At 39.9% G+C, this 26,149-nt stretch overlaps 1 protein-coding gene across 1 annotated transcript in view; it reads left to right on the top strand.

Annotated features, from left to right (window-relative positions):
- Positions 1-26,149, top strand: part of PRIM2 (DNA primase subunit 2) — a 144,282-nt gene that overhangs the window by 112,059 nt on the left and 6,074 nt on the right. The window contains exons 11-13 of the mRNA XM_068408980.1: positions 3,933-4,059; positions 4,923-5,005; positions 25,716-25,784. Of these exons, the coding sequence (XP_068265081.1) occupies positions 3,933-4,059; positions 4,923-5,005; positions 25,716-25,784 (279 nt within the window). The remainder of the gene's footprint in view (positions 1-3,932; positions 4,060-4,922; positions 5,006-25,715; positions 25,785-26,149) is intronic.

Genomic DNA, 26,149 nt, shown 5'->3' with positions numbered 1-26,149 from the left:
CATCAGCTGCGCATTTCGGACCAGGCATCATGTGCGTCCTACGGCCATGCCTGGAGGAAAGAGGTGTCTTCAAAAAACTTTCTATCTTCAGGGATCAAGTTAAAGCTCAGACAGTTGACTTGCACTCTCTTAAAACAAAAATTCCCACTGCTGCTAATCCCAAGATTTGCACGTGCCAGCACCAAAGTGACAGATTTTTTGATAGAGGTGATGTTAAAGGGTTGTCTTTGCCTCGGCTTCTTGGCTTTGGTGTGAACCAATTCATTGCTTGAATGAGAAATATTTCTTGATCCCTTTCTCCCTCACCAAAGCCATGGCCCATCCACTCAGCACATAAATTACAAATGCCTTGCAGATTTTTGAAAGCTCAGAGAGCTGAATAGAAGAAAAATAACAGAGATAATTGAGATGTAGGCCATACCGTTTAAAAGTTGCAGAGAATCCCTGATCTCAGGTATTACCAACAGCAGGTGATCCTAGTACATGTAGATACTCAACAGTATAATGAAGTTGCTTTAACATTGCTATTTTGTTTTAACTCTGGCAGTAAGCTTCCGCTGATATTTAGCACAGACTATGGTGGGATGTGTATGCATACCTAGTTTTTTATGACATAATAATTTTTTGCCTTTGTATTCTTTCTTTTGTCTCAATGGAAACTGTCACACAGGATACAAGGGAAGTGTACACACTCCTGCAGCTTCGTTATTGTTGAGCAAGTTCATATAAGGCTTCAATAAAACCCTCAAAAGTTCTTACAGGACCATCACCAAAAAAGTGATTTTTCAAATAATTTAATTTGAGTTTTGACCTTTTGCAGTTTTTTGCCATGATGACCTTATAGTAGATTGCAGTTAGAATATACTGTAATAGTAGTTTTACAGATTTTTTTTTAACTGTCTTTCTGAAATAGTTTAAAACCAAGCAATTTATAAGCAATTAGAATGACCCTGAAAACACCTACACGCATGATGTCTGCTGCACATAATTTGTTTATTTTGTTCAAGGAACTGTGAAAATCCTACCACTTCAATTTGGGGTTTTCCAATAAATAGGAAGGGACAGTTCCCTAGCTCTGCCTTCTTGTTTCTGCATATTTCACACACGTCTAATTATACCTTGGTGCTTTTGCTGGCAAAAAGGATTGATCCTGAGGGGGATTTTTCTTTGTGCACAACCTAGAGTAATGGTATTAGGAAAGAGCGAGTCTGATCGTTGAGTTCATTCCCCAATGTCCAGAGAGGGCTGTTGTGTAGGATGTGTTTTCTGAAATGAAATGCCACAGTTCATGGTTTCTTCCCACTGAGGATGACCACACAGCCTGTTGGATACCAGCCGTGCTAAATCCTGTTTCCTTAATGATAAGAAATGCTGAATCACAAGGATGAGAGAACTCTCAGTGAAGCGTGCAACTGCACGTGTGCTGACTTGCACCATGTAGTTCCGTTTTTCTTCTCTGCTGTCTGCCACTGTGAAAACTCTGAGATCCAAACAGGGTTACAGGAAAGCAATGAGAAAATATCCAACCTGTCTCAAGGCCATGTTGTGTTCTTGTGTAGCTGTTGTTTCTATTTACTGAAAGAGCTGCTTCTCAGCATAAAATAATGAGTTAAGTAATAAAAGTAATTTCTGTGGGCATTAAGGCAAGTGATGTGAAAAGTACAGCTCAAGACTTTAGTATACAGAACTGCTAAGGAGGGGTGTTAATTTTCTGGCAAACAAAGCAATACATCCTGAAGCATTCAAGATTTGCTTTTCCCTTACAAAAAACCTAATTCAATCTAATTTAACTGCTTGTGCAAATATCCTTTGTTAAGCAAATGAAATATGCTTTCATTTATCTTTTGCCAAGAAGGAGGAAAGGTTCCAGAGCTTCTCGATGGAAGAATAGGTGGCTATAGGGTCACAGACTCCTGTTTAGCAGGTTCACTCAGAGGCTGGGAATTAAAATACGCACATATTTGTAGTGATGTTTGCTGTTTTTCAGGAGTGAATATATCATTTGCAGCTCCTGCAGGAGGAGCAGCAGGACTCAGATGGCAGCTGCTGCTTGACTTGCTAAGGGGAGGGTACCTATTCCCCTGGCCCTTCCTGAGTACCTGCACACGCCTATAGCAGATCCTCATACAGTCTTACTCTTCTTTCTAATGTAGAGTTGGTAAGCCCAACTGTCCGTTGTGAGCAAAACTAGCGTTCATTTACTATTCAACCAACCAGCTCTTTTCTCCCTGGCAAAAGGGGTGACTGGATAGGAATATTCCTACGTGCTGGATCCTGCCCATGGCTATGCTGGAAAACACAATGCTATGTGTTTTCTCCCTCTCTTTTCTTTTTCCTCCCCTTTTTAATCTTTTAAAATAGAGTAAAGTCGCTTTGTCAAATGCACAGTAAGGATTAATTAGTCAATGTTTGTTCAGAGCTTTGAATGTCTTAAGCCTTATTTTGGAAGTGCTGAATATTGCTCCTCTTGATACATCGACTCGATTATGACCAGCACCGTGATAGACAAGTTTATTTTTTAGCCTTCTAGAATCGAGTGCAATTTAGGATTTTATTCTCAAAGGTTGTGTATATTTTTATGCACATTTATTATGCATTCACAATTATTTATATTTTTCAAGAACATTAAAGTGTTTTATATGAAGAAAAATATACTTATTTTTCTATTTTATTTTAGACATGTTTTAGCAGGTCAGGGTAGTTCATAGGTATATGAATATTCTGAATTACTATTTGAAAGTCCACAGGCCAAACAGGGAACTACTTTTATCTGTAGAAATGAGAGTATCCTTGAAGTAGTATAGTTACTACTTGTATGCTTGAATAGTATTTCTCAGTATATTACGTTGTCTTGTATTAGTAAGATATCAGAGTAAGAAATTATTTTAAAGTGGTTTTTGAGAAAGAAACATAAACTCCTCTGGGAGGTGTTTATATTTAATTCAGACACAGAACTTTACATAATGTTAATGCTAAAATTTTGAATTGAGCAAGAGCACAGTTGTTCTTTTATGTATTGTCATAGTTTTTTGAGGAGAAGAGACGCTGAGGATGCGTAATGCTAAATATGATGCTTCATTATTTTATCCTATTTGGTTTTTTTAATGCTAGAAGTATGGTATTTGAACAAATGTTCCTTGATGTCTTATGTAGCTAACACAACTTAACAGAATTTGTATGTTAAATTATCTGATTCTATTGCAGATTTTATGCCACCTATTGCCACATAAAATAACATGAACTAATGTCATTGAATGTTCTCCACAGGACTTATCTAAAATTATATATAGATAGTGCTGTACTCGGCTGCCAAGATAAATGTTTGTTTGCATCTATAGTACTTTAGACGATTTCGTTTTGTAGGAGTTGGTAGTCTATCAGTAGACAAAAGACATTTGCTAAAAACTTTCTCTTTTGTACAAGCGAAGTATACTCCATTTTAGAATCTAATGAATTGAACTTCAGTGCTGAAACAAAATATAGGTGAAGCATTATGCTCTGAGAGAACGAGAATGTGAACCTGAGTAAAGAAATCTATGTTTCTATTTTTTTTGCCTTGATAAAGCAATCAGTTTATGGACACTTACAAAAGATTTTCAATTACTATGTTTTCTCCATTTACTAACATCGTGGAGTTCAAAATTTTGATCTTTAAATCATCTTATCTTTAAAGCAATTACCACATCAGCTGAAAAGACTTTAGATCAATGCAGTTACACCCTTTTCTTGTGATGTGTCTGTAAAACATGTATATATGCATGTACAAGTCCATTTAATATAAAAATCAATGCTAGCAGCAAGCAACTCAATTTTTATTTTTCTCAGTTTGAATATGTTTGGAAGATTCATTTTGTTATCCAATATTTCTATTTACAGAGCAGATAGAATCACTGGCACAGTATGTAAGAATTTATTATTTTGTTTTTATTTAGTTTGACAAAGGGTATGCTTACAGCATTCGCCACAGCTATGGGAAAGAAGGAAGGAGAACTGATTATACCCCATATAGCTGCATGAAGATTATCATGTCCAATCCACCAAGTCAAGGGGATTATCATGGTGAGTTCCTTAAAAAAAAAAAGTTTAAAAACAGTGGAAACCCTTGACTAAAGAAGTTACTCCCTCCTGTAGTCTCTTAAATTATGTATTTAATTTTAAGGCCGCAGTAGTCTTGCATTGTTCTCTTTAGATCGCACTTGATAGATTCTGGTTTTATATACATTGTGTCCTGCAGTGTAAGAAGACTGTAAATGTATAGATGCTTTAAAAAGTGACAAATTAGAGGTGTTTTGAGATATGAGTTCAATCGTACTGAAATTCTGAAGTTTGCTAGGGTACTTTAAAACCTCCTACCTCTATGTGACTAAACATGGAAAACCTGCAGTGGTTTCACTATTGTTATTCTAGTACTAAGTTGTTCATTCAGTGTGTCTCAAAACTAAATCTGGGACAAAAATACCCCACTCTTATTTAAGGTGGTGGAACTTTCTAAGATATTTCTAAGGTGATATATTTACAAAGGGCTATGCTTTAAAGACCAGTTGGCTCTCATTACTTGTCTTTTCCTGTTTTTTTTCACAGCTATTAAATGTATCAGCACTATCGTTGTTAGTAAGGAACTAACTAAATCTCTTTTCCTGTCAGTGAATGAGAATTGTGTCCTGTTTATGTTGGGATATTTTATCTAACTCTTGAGCCTGTGGTGCCCTGATAATCATGCAGTGGAGTAATTATTTAAAAAAAAAAAAAAAAGGAAAAAGAAAAAAGAAAAAAGTAAGCGGTTGTACACATGGGCAATTAACTTTCTTATTAATAAGCTGTTAGACAATTAGGAACAGCTTAGCTAGTCTCTTGAGTGCCTTACTGTGCTAACTCCTGGGTAAACAGCCTTGTTTGTGAGCTTTCTTGTTTTTTACTGTCAGGGTGCCCATTCCGCCACAGTGATCCTGAGCTATTGAAGCAGAAGCTGCAGTCGTACAAGATCCCTTCCAGTGGAATAACTCAGGTAAGGCATATTTTGTTTGTCACTTTCATTAATAACACCCTGCTTTTCAGTTTTACTTTCTATTTGTGTAGGAATGCTATGTGCAATTTGTCAGTATATATTGTGAAATATTTCTTCTTATAAAAGGTTTAAATCAGAATTTTGGTTTTCTGGCTCCAGTGCCCCCACTGATGTGGTGATTATTGTCATCACCTTTTATTGTTTAATATTATGAGTTCACAGAATCACAGAATGTTAGGGATTGGAAGGGACCTCGAAAGATCATCTAGTCCAATCCCCCTGCCAGAGCAGGATGACCTAGACCATATCACACAGGAACGCGTCCAGGCGGGTTTGGAATGTCTCCAGAGAAGGAGACTCCACAACCTCTCTGGGCAGCCTGTTCCAGTGTTCAGTCACCCTCACCGTAAAGAAGTTTTTCCTCATATTTATGTGGAACCTCCTGTGTTCCAGCTTGCACCCATTGCCCCTTGTCCTGTCAAGGGATGTCACTGAGAAGAGCCTGGCTCCATCCTCATGACACTTGCCCTTTACATATTTATAAACATTAATGAGGTCACCCCTCAGTCTCCTCTTCTCCAAGCTAAAGAGACCCAGCTCCCTCAGCCTCTCCTCATAAGGGAGATGTTCCACTCCCTTAATCATCTTCGTGGCTCTGTGCTGGACTCTCTCTAGCAGTTCCCTGTCCTTCTTGAACTGAGGGGCCCAGAACTGGACACAATATTCCAGATGCGGCCTCACCAGGGCAGAGTAGAGGGGGAGGAGAACCTCTCTTGACCTGCTAACCACACCCCTTCTAATACACCCCAGGATGCCATTGGCCTTCTTGGCCACAAGGGCACACTGCTGGCTCATGGTCATCCTGCTGTCCACTAGGACCCCCAGGTTTCTTTCCCCTACGCTGCTCTCCAACAGGTCTGTCCCCAACTTGTACTGGTACCTGGGGTTGTTCTTGCCCAGATGCAGGACTCTACACTTACCCTTATTATATTTCATTAAATTTCTCCCCGCCCAACTCTCCAGCCTGCCTAGGTCTCTAGTTGGTTTATTACTATAGTGGATACAATGCAGAATTTAGTTTTACTTTGTTTTACTGCACTGTGATAAAAAAAAATTAAATGAATCTGGCAATATTTTAGAGAATTTATTTTTATTCTTGCAGTGACTTGTGGAAACCTCTACTGTGAAGTCAGTAGACATAAGTAATTGTTTTCTGTAATAAACTTCTGAAAAACATACATTCTTGATCATCCATTTTGCTAACTTCCTCTAAACAACAGAAAAACATGAAATGCCTGGTGAAATTAAGCAGAGATTTTTAGCAGCTTTTTAAAAGGTAACAATAAATTGAAAACTTATCATATAGTAGGGACAATGCAGAAATTGGAACTTTTTGACATGTAAACTGAAGGACTGTGACTCCCATTGCTTGCTCTAGCAAGAGGTTAAGGCTATAAAAAGATGCCATCATCTTCATTAGAGGAAGACGTACGGGTTAGAGGTGAGCTGCGACAGTTCAGCAAAAAGTTGTGTCTATTAACTGCCTGAAACCTGCTTTAGGTTCATAGGAAGAACCTGCTTGAAGTTGCTGTCTTTGGTTTGTGCAGAGTATCACCATTGCTTGTCAGGCATCAACCGTGTGTTGAACTAGATAGAAAAGTATGTGAAAGGTCCACCTACAGTAGTCTCCCTTGGAAGGAATAATTAAGATACAAATCAAAAGAGAATAATTTTGAACAGTTTATCGTTTACTCATAGCCATTCTTGACAAATTTTTGAAATACCCAGACTTTTTCCTCAGAACGTTTTTTTCTTTGTTTTTTTCCTTCTTTTCTCCTGGTTCATATAAATAAGCATTTCACTGTCTTCCACATATTTGACAAGCACTAGAGATACTTTTCTTTGGCTTTTTTCCTTTTTGTATGCATCAAAAATTGATGCAGCTCTGAGATTTTTATCCTGCTAATCATCGGAAAGGCTGATGAGGATTTACTGTTTTAGCTGCCTTGCTATATGTGGGTAGGATTTAGTAGAGGTTCTGCAGTGAGTTTGCACAGTGGGGCAGTATCTTTATATTTAACATAGTTCCTTACTTGATGTGAATTACGTTCTAGGGGGTTTTTGTGTGTGCGTGTTTCTGGTTGTAAAGTAGAACTGGGATTCACTAGGAGTCTTAAATTTTCTTATAAAAAGGGACTAAGAGAAACTGTGTCCATCAGCGTCTGCTTTGCCTGAAAATGGACACTGTGCTGTCCACGAATTTTGTGGTGTCAGTTTAAGTGCAGTCCGGCTACAGGGCTCTGCAGTGGCCACTCCTAATGTTAAACGAAAACAAACCCAAAACAAAACATCCCCTGCCTGAAAACTAATAATAATAATTAAAAAAAAAAAGTTGGCTGTGGCTGGATTTTCAGAAATTGATCTTTTACATCAGGCAGTCTTTGAGATATTCAGTAGGAGAAGAGGAAAAGTATTGGGTCACATCTGTCCCCAATGGCTCATAAAGATCTTATTGCTACCACTCCTCATTGCTACATTTGTGTGATCCAATAACATTTGCATGACTAATAACAGTCCAGGATCCTTCAGTCCGGACTGTGGCTTTTTAGAGTCTTCTCTGATGCTGGTGATAATTGCTGAGTATCGGAAATGTTGTTTTTCCTTTAGCTCAGTGAAGGGTTATTATGGGTGGATGGTTTGTCAGTCTTTCAAAGCCTCTGATAGAATTGCTTTTCCAGTATCTGGGCCTCAAGATTGACATTCACTCAGACCATACCCTTTGAGTCTGTTAGACCTCCTGTTAACTCCAGATCAAATGAGAGCTTCCTTACAACCTGACAAATTGCTATTTTTAATGAGTGATTCAGAGCTTGACCTTTCAGCTATGTATTTTAATAAATGATATGTCTTTTCTGGGGCTCAGGGCCTCTTCCACTTGTTCCTTGCTTTGTTCCAAAATTCTTTTGCTGTCTTAAATGTGACTTCATTTATTGTCTTCTCTTGCTCTATGTGCTCTATACAAGCAGGTTGTCACAAAGTGAAAAATTCCTTTCTGTGTTGTCAAAACCAGATCAATGTATGTACCTCAATGCTTTTTCAGTTCTCTCTGAGTGGTTTATGGTAGATTTATGGTAGACATAAATGTGGTGTTCTGGACTGAGGGACACTCAAGTGGGCACGTGCACAGGACAGCAAACTCAAAAGGAGCAGGCGTTTTACATCAGTTTTCCAGGACTGAGCTGTGTGCAATGAATGTAAGTCTCACATCCACTTCATGAAAGATAGTGTGCAAAGTAGTTGAATCATCAGCAACTGTGTGTGATGGTCTCACAGGTGAGACAGTAAATGACAGCTTGTAGTGGATCTGGATACTGTTTTGGTTTTTTTTTTTTGTTTTGTTTCTGAGAATCAAGGAGATTAGGACTATACCTGTGCTTGATTGTCTCATTCAGATCCTCACTTGCTCCCCACCCTGGTGGTGTGTTTAATGAGGTCTCAACTTTCCTTATCAGCAAGGGAATCACTGCTGGTCTTGGAGGATGGGGCAGAAAGTCATGTCAATACCTACTTTGCACCTGCTTGCAGTTAACAGCCTCAGGCATTACAGGCTGTGGTCCCAGGGCATTCCCCAGCATTCATCTCTGATCTCCAGGATCATCCTCAACTTCCCAGGATCTTCACCCTCATCTTTCTGGGCTCCTAAGCCTCCATTTTTTTTCATCTAAATAGTCTATCTGCAAAACTTGTGGTCAGGTTCCTAACTGGTAGTTCTGTGTCATGTCTATTTACTAATGTGAAGATCAGAACATGTAACTTTTGTTTAGTCCAAATGTTATCAAAACTTACAACCAGACCATACCAGTTGAAGCTAGCTAGAAAGTTCATGCTTGACGGTTTGAAAATTCAGTTTTGGATGTTTACAAGCCTCTATATGAAATCTGTGCAAAAGTAACTTGAACCAACTGTTATTTGCTCAACTGTTTCCCAGCTTACTTCTTGATGGTGATAATGAGAGAGTTATAAGACTCGCTGAAGTGGTAACAGGTGTCGGATCATGTAGGCTCAGTAAGTAGGCTTCTGCTTTCCAGGTTAGTAGTGATACATGCTTCTCTCTGTGTCTAAGGAGTTGCTCTAAGAAATTCAAATGAAAGTTCAAGATTTACAGTCCCTGTTGAGTGAAAATTACAGCGTTCTAGAAATCATGGTGAAAGGTAACACACCAGGCCTTCCGTTCCTGAATCAATTCATCCTTTTAGCCTTCCTGTTCACAGCAGATATAATATCACTACCATGTTCTGTATCGGCAAACTAAAATACTACAAGACCTGTGAAAGTAATGCACTGATTACTGAAGCCAAGCATATATATGAGTACATAGACTTATGTATTTAACGGATTGCAAGCAGTGTGAAATGGTATCTTAGAAGTCACCTTTTATGAATGGGGCACTCCAGAATTGAACTGTCCAGCTTGGAATCTAACAAGAAGCACCAGTATTTCTGTTCCTGGTTTGGACAGGTTGTGGGACTGCTGTCAGATTCCCTAACTGGGGAAGCTGTTCTAGGCTTTTCCTCTGGTACTTCTCTTCAGCAAGAATGATCCTGCTGCACAAAAAAAAATCCAAGAGAGTTTTAGCATCAGGCTACTTCACTGTGGAAACCCAAGATTCCATCACTGGACTGAGACCTTCTAATTCTAGAATGTGGTCAAATTTGCGATCCAAATCCCAATTCTGATTGAACTACCTCATGTTTGACTTTAAAAAATAGAGTATTCCTGCTTGAGGTTAGTGCGGGGGCGACGGCGGCATCGGGCTGTAACCGGGCGGTTTTCGTACTCGTGACCCCCCTGGAGCAGCAGCCCCGAGCTGCTTCCCCCCCACCCCGGACCCGGAGGTTCCTGGCAACAAATCAGGAGAGGAGGGGGCGTAGCCGGAGGCACCGTGGGCGATTTAAGCGATTTAAACGCACCACCCCCCTGTTGATTGAGTGATTGATTGATTGATAGGGTGATAAAAAGCCTCCTGGAGGGCAGGGACTAGTCCCTGGCCAGAGGGGAGAGGGGGAGTCAGCAGTGACTGGGTGAGTCAGCAGTGACTGGGTGTGTCCCAGGGCAGGAGAGGCTGCAGTCGTTTGCAGCTCGTTGGGGAGGGCACTGACTCCCTCCCAGTGCACAAGGCGAGGAAGGTGCCAAGGAGCTGTGAACCAGGGGTATCACCAACAGGTATTTCCCAGCTCAGTGAAAGAACAATGGTATCTACCCAGCGGAAGAAGACCAGAATGAATGTGGGAACCCAGACAGAGTTCCCATGGAAGGAGGCGATGGTGCAGGTTGCCGGCTGCAGGGAATGCTACAGCGTCTCTGTGGTGTCAGGGGGCTGTGTGCGCTGTGAGCAGGTAGATGATCTGCTCGGCCGAGCGGCACAGCTGCAAAGCCAGGTTGAAAGGCTTCAAGCCGAAGTAGAAAGGCTTAGGAGCATTCGGGAGGCTGAAATGGAGATAGACTGGTGGAGCCAGGCTTTGCCCTCCCTGCAACAAAAATGGGAGCACCTGCCAGAGAGCTTCCAGGATCGAGGGACCCCTGTACTCTGCCCCTCTCAGGTGGAAAACAATAACTTAGAGGAGAGGAGTGAGTGGAGGCAAGTCTATGGCTGTGGCAAAAGGCGAGTGCCCTCCTTGCCTACTTTGCCTCCACAGGTGCCTCTGAGCAATAGATATGAAGCCCTAGTGGAATACAGCCAGTCCAATGGGGATGTGGTGGAGAGGCAACCTATATCAGAGGTCCCACCACAGTCAGAAAAACCTGACAGGTGTATAGCTACCTCCTCCACAAGGAAGAAGAGAAGAGTTTTAGTGGTTGGAGACTCCTTCCTAAAGGGATCTGAGGGCCCAATATGCAGAGCTGACCCCCATCACAGGGAGGTCTGCAGCCTGCCTGGAGCCCGAATCAGGGATATCACCAGGCAACTCCCCAACCTGGTGAAGGCCACAGACTACTACCCCCTGCTGATCTTCCAGACAGGTGGGGAAGAAGCTGCATCCTGTAGTCTGAGGGGGATGAAGAAAGACTACAAGGCCCTAGGACAGTTGGTGAAAGAGTCTGGGGCACAAGTTGTTTTCTCCTCCCTCCTTCCATTTTCAGGTGATGACGTGGGATGGAATGGTAGGATTCTCTCTATTAATGCCTGGCTACGAGACTGGTGCTACAGGCAGGGCTTTGGGTTCTTTGATAATGGCTGGTTTTATAAGACACCAGGCGTGACGGTAATACATGGGAAAGGTTTATGTCGTAGGGGCAAAAGGGTTCTGGGACAGGAATTAGCAGGGCTCATTCGGAGAGCTTTAAACTAGATTCGAAGGGGGATGGGGTAGTAGCTGGGCTTGCACCACTGGGGCAACGCTCTAGTGTTGAGGTAGACCAGGAGGCCCCCCATACCCCTGGGGTGAAATCAGTGTGCTCAGCTCGCTCCCTGAAATGCCTGTACACCAATGCACGCAGCATGGGGAATAAACAGGAGGAGTTGGAAATCCGTGTTCGGTCGGGGAGCTATGATTTAGTGGCAATTACAGAGACTTGGTGGGACGCCTCGCATGACTGGAATGTGGTCATGGACGGCTATGTCCTGTTCAGGAAAGACAGGCCACTAAGGAGAGGTGGTGGAGTTGCTCTTTATGTGAGTGAGCAGCTAGAATGTATTGAGTTCTATCCAGGGGCAGATCAGGAGCGAGTTGAGAGTTTGTGGGTGCGAATTAAGGGGCAGGCTGGCAGGGGTGATACTGTTGTGGGTGTCTATTACAGGCCACCGGATCAGGATGAGGAGGGTGATGAGGCCTTCTACAGGCAGCTGAGAGCAGTCTCGCAATTACAGGGTCTGGTTGTTGTGGGGGATTTCAACTACCCTGATATTTGCTGGGAGGCCTACTCAGCCAGCCATCCTCAGTCCAGGAGGTTCCTCCAGTGCATTGATGATAACTTTCTGATGCAAATGGTGGATGAGCCAACTAGGAGAGTAGTGCTGCTGGATCTTATCCTCACTAATAAGGAGGGTCTGGTTGAAGAGGTGAAGGTTGAGGGCAGCCTTGGTTGTAGCGACCATGAGATGGTAGAGTTCAGGATCTCATGTGGCAGGACCAGAATAGCTAGCAGAATCACAACCCTGGACTTCAGGAGGGCCAACTTTGGCCTTTTCAAGCAATTGCTAGGGGAAATCCCATGGGACAGGGTACTAGAAGGTAAGGGGGCCCAAGATAGTTGGTTAGCATTCAAGGACTGCTTCTTCCGAGCTCAAGATCAGAGCATCCCAACAGGCAGGAAGTCAAGGAAGGGTACCAGGAGACCTGCATGGTTAAGCAGGGAACTGCTGGGCAAACTCAAGTGGAAGAAGAGGGTGTACAGATCATGGAAGGAGGGGCTGGCCACTTGGGAGGAATATAAGTCTGTTGTCAGAGGATGTAGGGAGGCAACTAGGAAAGCTAAGGCCTCCTTGGAATTAAACCTTGCAAGAGAGGTCAAGGACAACAGAAAGGGCTTCTTCAAATACATTGCAGATAAAACCAACACTAGAGGCAATGTAGGCCCACTGATGAATGAGGTGGGGGCCCTGGAGACAGAGGATAAAAAGAAGGCGGAGTTACTGAATGCCTTCTTTGCCTCTGTCTATACTGCTGGAGGCTGTCCTGAGGAGCCCCGGACCCCTGCAGCCCCAGAAGAAGTCAGGATAGAGGAGGAATCTGTCTTGGTAGATGAGGGCTGGGTCAGGGACCAATTAAGCAACCTGGACGTCCATAAATCCATGGGCCCTGATGGGATGCACCCGCGGGTGCTGAGGGAGCTGGCGGAAGTCATTGCTAGGCCACTCTCTATCATCTTTGCTAAGTCGTGGGCAACGGGAGAGGTACCTGAGGACTGTAGGAAAGCGAATGTCACTCCAGTCTTCAAAAAGGGCAAGAAGGAGGACCCGGGGAACTATAGACCGGTCAGCCTCACCTCCATCCCCGGAAAGGTGATGAAACAACTTGTCCTTGGTGCTGTCTCTAGACACATCAAGGATAGGAGGATCATTAGGGGCACTCAGCATGGCTTCACCAAGGGGAAGTCATGCTTAACCAACTTGATAGCCTTTTATGAGGACGTAACCCGGTGGATAGATGATGGTAAAGCTGTGGATGTGGTCTATCTCGATTTCAGTAAAGCGTTTGACACGGTCTCCCACAGCATCCTCGCAGCTAAACTGAGGAAGTGTGGTCTGGATGATCGGGTAGTGAGGTGGATTGTGAACTGGCTGAAGGAAAGAAGCCAGAGAGTGGTGGTCAATGGGACAGAGTCCAGTTGGAGGTCTGTGTCTAGCGGAGTCCCTCAAGGGTCGGTAGTGGGACCAGTACTATTCAATATATTCATTAATGACTTGGATGAGGGAATAGAGTGCACTGTCAGCAAGTTCGCTGATGACACAAAACTGGGAGGAGTGGCTGACACAACGGAAGGCTGTGCAGCCATTCAGAGGGACCTGGACAGGCTGGAGAGTTGGGCGGGGCGTAATTTAATGAAATATAATAAGGGCAAGTGTAGAGTCCTGCATCTGGGCAAGAACAACCCCAGGTACCAGTACAAGTTGGGGGCAGACCTGTTGGAGAGCAGCGTAGGGGAAAGGGAGCTGGGGGTCCTAGTGGACAGCAGGATGACCATGAGCCAGCAGTGTGCCCTTGTGGCCAAGAAGGCCAATGGCATCCTGGGGTGTATTAGAAGGGGTGTGGTTAGCAGGTCAAGAGAGGTTCTCCTCCCCCTCTACTCTGCCCTGGTGAGGCCGCATCTGGAATATTTGTTCAGTTCTGGGCCCCTCAGTTCAAGAAGGACAGGGAACTGCTAGAGAGAGTCCAGCGCAGAGCCACGAAGATGATTAAGGGAGTGGAACATCTCCCTTATGAGGAGAGGCTGAGGGAGCTGGGTCTCTTTAGCTTGGAGAAGAGGAGACTGAGGGGTGACCTCATTAATGTTTATAAATATGTAAAGGGCAAGTGTCATGAGGATGGAGCCAGGCTCTTCTCAGTGACATCCCTTGACAGGACAAGGGGCAATGGGTGCAAGCTGGAACACAGGAGGTTCCACATAAATATGAGGAAAAACTTCTTTACGGTGAGGGTGACTGAACACTGGAACAGGCTGCCCAGAGAGGTTGTGGAGTCTCCTTCTCTGGAGACATTCCAAACCCGCCTGGACGCGTTCCTGTGTGATATGGTCTAGGGAATCCTGCTCCGGCAGGGGGATTGGACTAGATGATCTTTCGAGGTCCCTTCCAATCCCTAACATTCTGTGATTCTGTGATTTCTTAAGAGGGTGTCTTTGATTAGCATCAGGAAACATTCTCCTGGGCATAACTTGTGGCCTGGGGTACCACTTTTTTACTTGGTGTATAAGGTTACTATCCTCCTAATAGATGATTTTTACTTGTAATTTATAGTCATTTACTGGACTTGAGAAGTTATGACTTACTGAACTGACTCAGCCAACAACTGACTGCATAGAAATCCTTCACCTTCAAACATAAATGTTTGCTTTTATTGTTTTTTTTCCAAAGGTTTAGCTATGGCATTTCCTTTGTGAGAACCCAGTCTCTCAGCAACATCTTAACTTAGCTGTTCATTTTTTTTTTTTGAACTAGCAGACACTTGCTTCCTTTTTTGCCTTTCTAAGAATATGACCTTCAGCTGATGGTAGTTGCAAGAGAACAATAGAATCCCCTTTCTTTTAAATTCACCATTTCTCTTCATTTTGAGATAATATTAATCCTTAAAATGAACTGTAGGTTTTTGCTTAAAGTGGTGGCTAAATTTTAGGAGATTAATCTTTGTCTTATTTAGTAATATATTTTTCACCTAAACTAAGTGTGTTCAGAGCTGCAGATTCCTTATATGCTACAAGCATAAGGCATGCTTCTTTTCAAGAATTTACTTGTATCTATACCCAGGAGACCTCTTGGGTGGGTGGTTTCTGCCCTAAAATTTTTCCATGTTTATCTGACAATGTGCGAATCTGTTAGTAGCCATTGTCATGGAAACAAATGAGATTTTAAAAAGACATCTTCATGCTAGGTCTCAAGGAGCAACTCTGTGTGCAAGGTCACGAGATCTTCAGAGCTCCCACCTACAGTTCTGTTCACATGCTCACCAAGTGTTTTGTTCTTGTTGAAACTTCCATACAGTCCTGTTTTTGGTGAAGTAGATACTCCAGGGCACTCTTCTGGGTAAATGGTATTTGCGAGAGGAGTACACCATGCTTCTTTCTTCAGGTGAGCAGTAATAAATGTTTCCTAAGCTACGAAGTTCACTTTAAGGGGTTGAAAGCTCAACGATTTCTGTTCCCTACTGAGATTAAATTCTCATTCTGAAAGAGAGGTTGACTGGAAACTCATCAGGTCTTCCAGAAGCATCAATGAGGAGATTGATGCTGTCCTTGCCAGAGGGGCTGGAGAAGCCATGGCAGCTCAGGCTATGCACAAAGGATTTTACATTGGTGGCTATGTTGTACCCAAAATGAAAGAGAGCTGGTGGCTTAACCCTAATTTGTGCAAGGGTGAAAACAGATGTTCAAGTCTGAGTTTGACAGAGACTTAGCAGATAGTAATAATGCTAATAAATGCCTGGAGGCTTGTGTTTCTTGTTTGGCGGACTGTTAGTTTTCATAGCTGTCTGTTGAACTCTTATTATCTCCGGTTCATATGCAGTGATCTGGCTCAGAACTGTTACTGTTTGAAGATGTTTCCTTCCATTTGTCCACACATTTTTTAATATTCCTCAAGGTCCTGCTGGCAAACTAATCTTGAGGATTTTTTTTTTTTTACTGATGAGAGTCCCGGAGGTTGTCGTAGGACAATGCTCTTTTGATGCTTTGTGTTTCTCTTCAACGATCTTTGGGCTGTCTGCCAGCAGAAGAAACGTGTCTTACTCCTGAATATATTGTGTTCATCAAGGGCATACAGACTCCTGAGTGGTGGTGGTTTATCTTCCATGAAGTGAGTTCACAGTGCTTTAGACTATGAGAAGATTTGGATTTGTAGTACATCAGCAACCACATAAGTGATTCTTTTTCCTAGTCCTCCCAAAACTTTCACAGGTTATCTCAGGAGGTCCTGGAGTCATGAAAGCCAGGCCACTGTCTTAGTTGATATTAAGTTGATTGGCAGTTGCTTCAGGTGGGTTTGGTTGTTTCAAGAAAAAATTGCAAGCAGCAACCCATTGGTTTGGATGAGTTTCTTCCCTTGCTGTGTTTGGTGTTTATGCTGTCTGTTTCTATGTGTTCTTTCCAAATTACCTGTACTGCACCTTGTTTTCAGTTCTGGTTCCAGGGCTTTTCCTGTCTGTCCATGCAGAACCTGAGGCCTTTGCCTGTTCCTGGAATTTATTGTTAGGACTTTCGTCAAGTGCTTCGGTTGTCCTTGAGACACTCTATTTTCCAGTGTAGATGATAGTTAGTTCTCTGTGGTAAGCTGCATTCTTCTCTGGTCAAGCATATATTTTTTTTTTTTTTTTTTTTTTTTCCCAACAGCAAGGGTGTATACTTCAATCTGACACTGTCAGAATATATCTATTAATGTTCTTTTGAATCTTTTTCAGTGTGTTTATCTTGCTTATTTTGGGATATTTCTTGGATTTAAAGAATGTGGAGCTTTTCTTTAGTTTCTCAAGTACTGGTCTTCTCTGCTTAAAATTTGTAATTTATCAGACCTGTCCGTTTATATGTGAATGATGCATAGTTTTCCAAACATTTATTTTGGATTCAGCTACATGGTCATGGATTGGTTCCCCACTGGGATTTTAACCTGTTGTTTTAAAGTACTCACAGGTCTTTTCTATAAGCCCTTTTCTTGTTTATGAAGCTTGTTCCTCATGGCTATTAGATGAGCCAGAATGTGGACTAGTTGCAGTTTTACCCGAGACAGTTAGTTTTCCAATGCTGTTCTCAGTCTTCTGTTTCTAGGGCTGTCCTTCATACTCTTGAGATAAGGAGTACACCTCTTCCTTTCAGGTTCACAAGACCAGGAAGTTTCTGAGTTTCTCCACACAGATAAAGCACTTGACTGGTCTGTGGTGGAAACAAATCCCATCCTCACAGTACTTTGCCAAAGGGCACTCTGTGCATGGGCTACGTATGAAAAAGGAAAGCTGGACCTTGGATGATGGTGCAGAGCAAATACTGCCAGACCTCACATGACTTCTGTAGTCAGTTTGAGCATTGGACTGCTTTCATTGCAGTCATTTTGTAGTACAGTCAGTAATGAAAAAAGTGATGAAAACATTTGAATATGTGAATCTGCTTGCTGTGAAGTATCTAGATCCAGCCTGCTATCCCAGTCCAGATGTTCTGAGGCTGTATCTTGTCTGAGATTGTATCTACTGAAGTCATGTTCCTGAGGGAATATAGCAGATGACTTCTAGCTCTTGCCTAGTTGTTGTATAGCCTGAAGCAGAAAGAATTAACCTTGATGTTTATTCCAATAAGTGAATTATTTGACTTGCATTTATTTCATATTTTCCTTAGGTTAGGCTATTTCTTTATTTGTGACAGTAGCTTTTTTTGTTCGTTTTAAAAATCTTCTTGGAGAAGTAATATAGTTAGCTGAGCATCTAATGAGTGAATGTGTATAGTATTTGGATTTATAGTATATGTTCATTCTAATGAGTGAGTGTGTATAGTATTTGGATTTATAGTATATTTCGGATCACATTTCATTTCTGTCTTTGGTATACTGCTAATCAGGTAAAATCTATTGAATCAAGTTTGGCAATAGCTAATCAGTTTGAAGAATATAAAGATTAAAGCATACATTAAGATAAATACATCTGTTGTGGTGCTGTACTAAATTGCACTGTAATGTGTTGCTTACACACTCAAATATAAAAATAGGTATGATAGGCTTTCAATTAGACTTATTACAAAATATCTATTATTTGTTTCTGAGAGCTTTCTTGGAGAAATTGCCTTTTTCCCAATCCACTGGTATCACAAAAGCAAAAGGTAGTAGAAATTTCTGTTTCTACAGTCAGGAGAAACAGAGGATCTAGACTCATCCTTTTTGCTTTTGTTCCAGTTCCTGGTTTTTCTTTAGGGAAAAATGCTTATGTAAATGAGCAGTAGATAACTTCAGAAGAAAGAATGTTCTTTCTAGTAGAATTATTCTCTTAATATAAAAAACTGCCTTTTCCCGTAATTGGATTAAACTAAAGATTTTGATTGAGTCATTGAACTTGAGACAGTGTTCTCTGACAAATCTAGTATTTTGAATTAAAAAAAACCCAACCCACCACAGTGGAACACCCCCCCACCCCCATACTCTCCCTTCTGATGATCTAATGTTAGAAAAGTTTTAGATCATTGCTGGCTCTAAAAATATTTTCCCTTGCAGCTGAAGAATTTTGCCCTAACATCAGTTGTCTTCGTGGTAGTGCTTTTGTAAGGTTTGATTAAATAAGACCAAGTACTGTTTAAATAAGAGATCTTTTATTAGTTAAGAAATTAAATAAGAGATCTTTTATTAAGTCAGTATTTTTTGTGGAAATATATAAAACAGAAACAAAAATACAAGAACAATTGATATTCTTGATATGGACAAACCTCATGTGATACCCATTTTATTGTTACAGTGAAACTTGGTACATCAAAGGTCCTTAAAATTTCTTTTCGCAATCCTAATTTTGTCTTGTCTTTTTTGGCTTGTGGCTATAATAAATATTTAATTGATGATAATATTGTATGCCACTTCTTCTTTATTAATTTACCTCTTTTCACAGAATTCATATTTTTACTTAGAAGACAGATTTTGTGGATTTTTGTGGTGGGATTCTTTCCCAAATAAATTAACTAGTTAAAATAAAAATCCTAAAACAGGGTACCCTTGCACATTTGCTGCCAAGAAATTTTAAAAAAGATTATACATTCGATCTAGAAATTGTACATCATTTAAGTTTCTCAAGTGGTGAGTTAAGACTCCTTGTTCACTGTCCAAAATCTCTGAGGTAGTTATTGTCTTTACTACGTCAAAACCTGTAAATGCTTTAAAATTATTAACTCTTTCAAAGTGGAGAGTGTAAAAGTCTTGAAAGTAAGGTTATTCAAGGAAACTTCATAGTGAAAATAAATCTTTGTGGCAGTCTGGTGTAGATTTGTGTAAATATGAATGCTGAGAGTTTCCACATATTTTTCTGTAGATGGGGAACATTTATTGATAAGAGACAGTGTTCAGCCGTTCCATTATTTTGAGAATAGTAGCTGTGTGTTAGGAGTAGGTCTCCCTCATTTTGTCTGAGATTATGTTTCTCTGACTTACTCTCTAGACCTTGTATTTTGACACTACACTTCTATAGTTTCTCAGCTAAAATGTCTGCCTTTTTTAATTGTCTTGTGTTTGTTTTATTCTTCAAGTATGAACATGCTTATTAATTTCACTAGAACTACTTTTGCACGTAAGCTGAATGGGTACAAATACAAATTTAACCAGCCAATATTAAGCCTTCTTTTCTGACATGGTTTAAAACTAATTATTTTAAAGATTTGAGTTACGGTGTTACAGACTACTAAATTTTCCCAATCTTCAGTTTATTGCTGAAAAGGTGAAATAAATATTAGAAATCAGAAGGTGTATCTGGCTAGTGTCAAGTGAGATTGTAAAAAAGGCTGTATGTTATTAAATAAGAGTGGACTGTTAAAAAATCTGATATAAGTACTGGTAAGAAAAAAAGTGTGAATGTTGAACTGCTGGACTGATGGATGGGCTTGTGACAGTAAAACAAAAAAAAACATAGGAAAAGACTTGAGAGAATGCTGAAAGATGCAGAAACTCAGTGAGAAGCACAGCTAACCTGTTTGATAATAAAAGGCTGTAAGAATACAGAACACTTTTAGAGCATGTGGATGGATTTTATTATACATAGAACACATTTGAAAGTATATAAGGTAAATGTTTCATTAAATTGTTGATTAAATTGTTTATTAAAAGTTGAAGTGAAAAATATATTGCTTGAAGTTTGGATTTGATATTCTAACCACCAAAAGGATGTAATTAAAATGCTCAGTGAGGTGCTATTGGTAGTGTTTATTATTGAATCACAGAATTAGCTGAGTTTGGAAGATGCCTCTGGAAGTCATCTTGTCCAACCCCCTTACTCAAGAAGGGTTATCTGGAGCCTATTGCTCAGGACTATGTCCAGATGGGTTTTGAATATCTCCAAGGACAGAGACTCCACAGCCTCTCTAGGCAACCTGTGCCAGCTCTCAGAACAAATAGTATGAAAAGTAGAGTTAAAAAGCATATTGCAATTTTTTTTCCTGTTGTTAAAGAGATGAATGGCATTAATTCAGTGTGTCCAATTTAGAAGAATTTAAATTCAGTAGTCAAATCTTAGACTTTAGTTTCAGGAGCAGTTAATTAGCCTAAATGATGTGGAAGGCATTTCAACTCTCTGTTCATCCCTGTCTGTTGAGTTTCCAGTCCTTTCCTTATGCTGGCCTTATGACTACATGGTATAATAGATTAAAAAAATTATCCAACTATAGGTTTACTTGGGGAAGGTGAAGCGGAAAGAGGTTTGTTTTCAGATGGTGGGAATGGGTGGACAGAATCAGGGGCTGTGTCTTCACAATTCAGCAACTTCAGTTTTTGGTGTATTAAACTACTCATTAAATTTTTACTTAGAAGAGAAAGAAGGAAAAAAGAACACAAAAAAAGGGATTAAACACAGTTCAGGATGAGAAAACAGGAAAACAAAGAGCGAACATATAAAATAGAAATGTATCAGCTCATTGTTCCTGAAACTGTTATGTTGCAAACTTAGAATGTACATGAAGCAAATACTTCAGTTTTATTTATTTAAATTTTATTTATTTTGTAACTTTTTTTTAAATTTTGAAGTATTTCATCTGCTTGCTTTCCTACTTATAACAGTCCGGGCTTTGACTCAGCATTTCCTCGCAACAGAGGAATGTGGATTATCTATTGTATCTAAAACCAGGCATGACTGTCTTTTAAAATAGGTGGCTGTAAACTCATGTAGGATTTTTCAGTTAAATGAAAATGTGTTACTGAGAAATAGCCACAAAGTTTTGTAATCATAAAATTTACATTTTCATAGTGCTATTTTGAAACTATGTGAAATCAGAGAAGAGGGATACTCAGATGCATTAACGCTTCCTGCCTTTGATGTTCACAGCATTGACTTGCAGCTGTAGACTGTATAAACCTTTGAAAAATAGCCCACAACGAAACAAACAAAACCAACTAGCATTGGAGCTGTTTCCTTTTAAAATTATTAGCTCAGTTTAAATTAATGTCTGTCTGCAGCCCAGGGGTTGCTACAGCAAATATAGGCACATATTGACGTATTCTTTTCATTCAGACATTCACTAACTGTTTTGTTAAGTATTTAATAATTTCCTTGTTGACATGTATAAGATGAGAACTTCAGGCTAGAAAACCTGTGCATTAAAAATGGAGGAAAAAATATAGGTATTTTTGAGAGACGTTAATAAAATACCTTCTTCTGGATCATGACTGCCTCTTCCTTTTACCTTTATAAAGCATACTAGAATACGAGTGGGTTTTGTTGTTTGACAGTTGTGATGCAAATTGCAGGGGAGAAATTGATGTCTGATGGTGCCCTATATGTTACCATGTGCAATGCTGAGCACTGCGACAAGTACTCTTCACTACAAAGAAGTCAAAGAGTATAAAGGGAACAGGAGCTCTGGCAAGGTGGTAACAATGATTTTCTAGCCTGTGAGTCCCTGAGGGAAAACAGAGCTTAAATCTGAGAAAATTGTACTGTACATGTACACATTGTAAACATGAAACCTTCAAAGTAAGTTCAAAATATAAAGAAAGTATCCAAAATCGGCAAAAAGGACAGATGTCTGTACTGACCAGGAAGCGGAGGGCACTGGGGAATCCTGGGGCAGGACTTAATGCTGAGGTGGTCACAAACTGACTTGAAAGAGAAGAAAACTGGAATTTGCTCAGATACGTTCCAGCAGTTGCACCCAATCGTATCTTTAGTCACCTTTGAAATAAAAAGAAAGTTAGAAATGAGTCATACTTAACTGAATCTGTAGTAGAAAGATTTTAATTTTGAAAATATAAGGTAATTCTGCAATTTTCAAATAAAACAAACTAACTTTGAGTAAGTGAAAATAGCAATGGATAATTAGAGCCCAAACTATCTTGCTGTGCAACATCTTAGCTTTGAATGCCAAGGATCTATAAAGCAGGTGGCTGTGTACAGCTGCCAAACATCATTTAACCTCATTAGTAGTCAGTAAAGCAACATCAGAAAAGCAAGTTGCAGATGGCAGTGAAAGAAAAGGTACATAAGAACTAACAAAAAGAGTCCTTGAGTATGTACCTTAACTTGCAAAGTAAAGCAATTTACTGTACATGTCTTAATATAAGTAGAGGCAAAAGATTGCTGCTGTGAATTAACGTAGTTTTGAGTGGAGGTCTGCTTCTGGGTAACACTAGTGGAAAACAGCTGCAAGCTTGCTTTCATTATGTGCACAAATGTAAAAGGAAAAGTAATACTTATTGTGAATTATACTTTTGTGTTATTTAAATAGAGGATTGTTAGTTTCTCTTACACAGAGAACTCCTTTCTAGCTGGACTCCATTCTATTGCAATTTTTAAACTTTTAAAATTTCTTTTCTTAGCAGCTTCTTCCCTATCCAGTTCATCTACTCAACGTGTTCTTCTTTGGATATGTTTAATGTGCTTCTTATTTCTGAACCCCATCATATATGCAGAAGGTGAATCTGGTCCCCTGTGATGTGACCAGTTCAAATTTACGAATGTGCTAGTTTGGCTGCCTTCTGGCTGCCTCTCAGAATGGGTAGGAGCTGAACTGGAACTGCTTTTCACTGAATGAACCACAAATGTTGGTCTGGCTTTTCTACCCAACCACAACTTCTAATCAACATGTAGGAATTGTGTAGCTTTGTCATCTCTACCTATCAAATTTGGCTGAAATTGCCCAACCAATCAAAGCTGGGGAGGTGATGTGGTGGAGAGGGTAAAGGAGCAGGAGTAAGATGATGACCAGCAGTGCAATCGTGTACATACTTTCATCCAGTTTGTTAAATGTATTTATCTGGTCTGTTGTGGTGGGCATTCTGTTCTATGGAGCACTCTATCAATGTCAGGGAAAAAGAAGTGCCATGAAGATCTAGTTACCAAACTTCACTGGAGAATGCTGGTAGAGGTTCCTCTAACAACTGTTCTCCAAGGTGTATGTCTTCATAGTAGTACAGCAGAAAAATGCATGGTGACCCAACAGCAGCCTCTGAGAGGTCTGAGAAGAGTCTAGAGGGAGTGGGACAGTAGTTCCATGGTGAAAATGCGGTGTAGCTGGGTAATAACGATCAAGCTGCTGCAAAATAACGTGGTTGCTCTTTAAGAATTTAAAGTCCCTTAAGACTATTATAGCTTTCATATGTCAGCAGTATTGATTCATTGAAGTCCTTTTCTCCACCTTACAAGTGGGTCAAGATTTTACCAAGGATGAGTCAAGGGCTTAAATGGGCTTGGTTTCAGAATAGTTTGCTCAGAGTAACCTCTCTTACAAAAATGGAATTTATTTATAAGTGCCCCTTTACTCTCTCATCTGTGCTGTGTCGGTCAGCGATCCCTCTTCTGATGTCTGTCACTTGAAGTTACCATTTTTCCACTGAACTGTCAGAGAGAAGACAACAGCAGCTTGATCTCGCATCCTGTGAATCATTGTGAGTTAGTAAATCAAAAGCTAGCTTTGATAATCCTTGTCTTTTCTGCTTTTCAGGATAGTTGTATAATAGCATCATTGATATAAAAAGCAGCTATAACTTTGTGGTCTGCAATTGAAAAGTTAAACAAATCGCAGAATGACTACTAGGCTTTTAACTGACCAGCTTTTTCAAAAAGTTCTCTTATATTACAAGAGAACCTCGATGCTTTTAAACTTTCGGGGCTTATACTCAGAATTTCTCCATACTTAAGTTTTTGTTTGCTCACTTGAGGTTCTGAGACTTAAAAGATATTTACACCTGAATTTAGAAAATTTTTTATTTATATAATTTATATTAGGTGTAATCTTGATTAAATAAAGAATAATTTTGAGAAAACCTCAAGTATTTATGAACTAGATTAAATTAGTTGACTAACTTCAGCTGGAAAATTCAGGTTAGAAAAGTCTGAATGCGACGGAACCATTATGAGTGTTTCTTTCAACTAACCAACAGACATATAGACCTTCTGATCATTACTCCAAATTATGTGAAAAATACTTTTTAAAAAAGTACATACATAAAACATGGTTAGCATTTACTTAAAAACAGAGATAGCTCTTTTGCATGGTATAGATTTATTGTAAGGAACAAACAGGAAAACATAAGGCAATATGTAATTGAAGTGTTTAGAATAGGTGAGTTTTCTTCAATCCGTAACTACTTAATGTGCCACTAATTTTTTCAGTCAATTTCAAAGGAGGGAGGAGGTAAAACAAAATGTATATGTACACAGGTAGTGCCAGATTTCAGACTTCATTGCCTCGTTGGCCTTGGCCTTTATCTTTTACAGAAGATTTAACAGGAGGTGGCAAGGGGGATAGAAATGTAATCAGTTGGGCTATTACAGAGGAACAATGTGGCCAAGTACTGTCTTGGCAGCGTGTTGCTGTTTTTATCCATTCAGCAAATGTAATTTATTTATACATCTGTCAATAAATACAAGGTGGCATCCGATAATGAGTACAGCAGGGACTTAAGCTGGAGTGTATTGCTGTGTTTGACACAAAGGTCAACCTTGGGAAAGGGACTTGAAATTAACATTTCTTGAAAAGTATTTTTCCTTCCACAGAGGCTATCTCTTAATTCCAGCAATTTTCTGTGTTTGATAAGCAGAGAGAGCATACATTTTGATTATATAAAGGAGGGAGGAGGCGATGAAGCTTTAAAAAGTTCAACCAGCATTGCTTTCTGGTGATAAGAATGGGACTTTATGCAGCACAGGAGAGATTACCTGAAGTAGAATTGGGAAGCAAATTGTATTTACAAAAGGTGGCATGATTTTCCTAATAGGTGTTCAAAACAGGCTATTCACTCACATATTCTGCTGAGCTTGACTAGAAATAACTTCATTTCAAAAAGGACAAATCTGATTGAAGGTAAAAGCGTTTTCCTCTCACAGATACTTGTCTAAAGGATTTGCATTAAATTTTCTTGATGGGAGCAGAGTAGTATTTTATTTTGCATCTGCGTGAACTGGTAATATGGAAAATAAAAATACAGATCGTGTACTTGATTGCTTCATGCTTCAGCCACTTGAATTACTAGATTTATGTCTGCAATTATGGAAGAGATGTTGCAGTATGATAGTTTGACAATAACTGTCACAATTATATTACCAAAATATAGATTCAACTTATTCTTGAAGTTAGGAGTATTGAAATTACATTTTAAGGACCAGGCATATCTTCCTGTGTTTTTTTCTTGTTTTTAACGTAGCCAGGTTATTTTTAAAGTACTATAGTATGTCGAAATGTTGTCAGTTATTAATAGGATACACAGATGTCAAAGATGTCTTGTGCTGCAAAGTTCCATAAGGTATATACAAGACTGTTGTGAAATAGCTTGTCATGGTGTCAACAAGATCTAAGTGTGCCACTTCTGAATCCTTTATGTTTTTCTCCCTCCTTATAGATCCTGGAATTGGTGAAGGGCATGCATTACCAGCTGGCCTGTCAGAAGTACTTTGAGTTGACGCATGATGTAAGTAGCTACTAATTTTTGTTAAACTATGATCACCATCTTTGTCTTGAGGAAGGCCATGGAAATCGTACATGAAGTCCAGAGACTGTTTGCAGTTTTCACATCCATCATTAGCTGTCTTGCCTTGTTAGTTTTCTTTTCAATAATTTCAAATATTCTTTTGTAATTTTCTGCATTTATATATTGATGTTCTTAATACCCTGAACATTAAAAGATGTAGTAAAAGGTTATGCTTTCTTCCTGAAAATGTCAATATTGTTGAATTCTATCTATTTCAAGCCATTTAACTTTTTCAATATCCTGTTTTTAAGCAAATTTGTGGTTTTTTTATCCCATTATGCAAGTTTGATATTTTGAGATATACA

Source organism: Nyctibius grandis, chromosome 1 (assembly GCF_013368605.1).
Source record: "Nyctibius grandis isolate bNycGra1 chromosome 1, bNycGra1.pri, whole genome shotgun sequence".
Taxonomy (NCBI): domain Eukaryota; kingdom Metazoa; phylum Chordata; class Aves; order Nyctibiiformes; family Nyctibiidae; genus Nyctibius; species Nyctibius grandis.
Note: the sequence above shows the minus strand (reverse complement) of the source record. Positions and strands in the feature narration are given on the sequence as shown.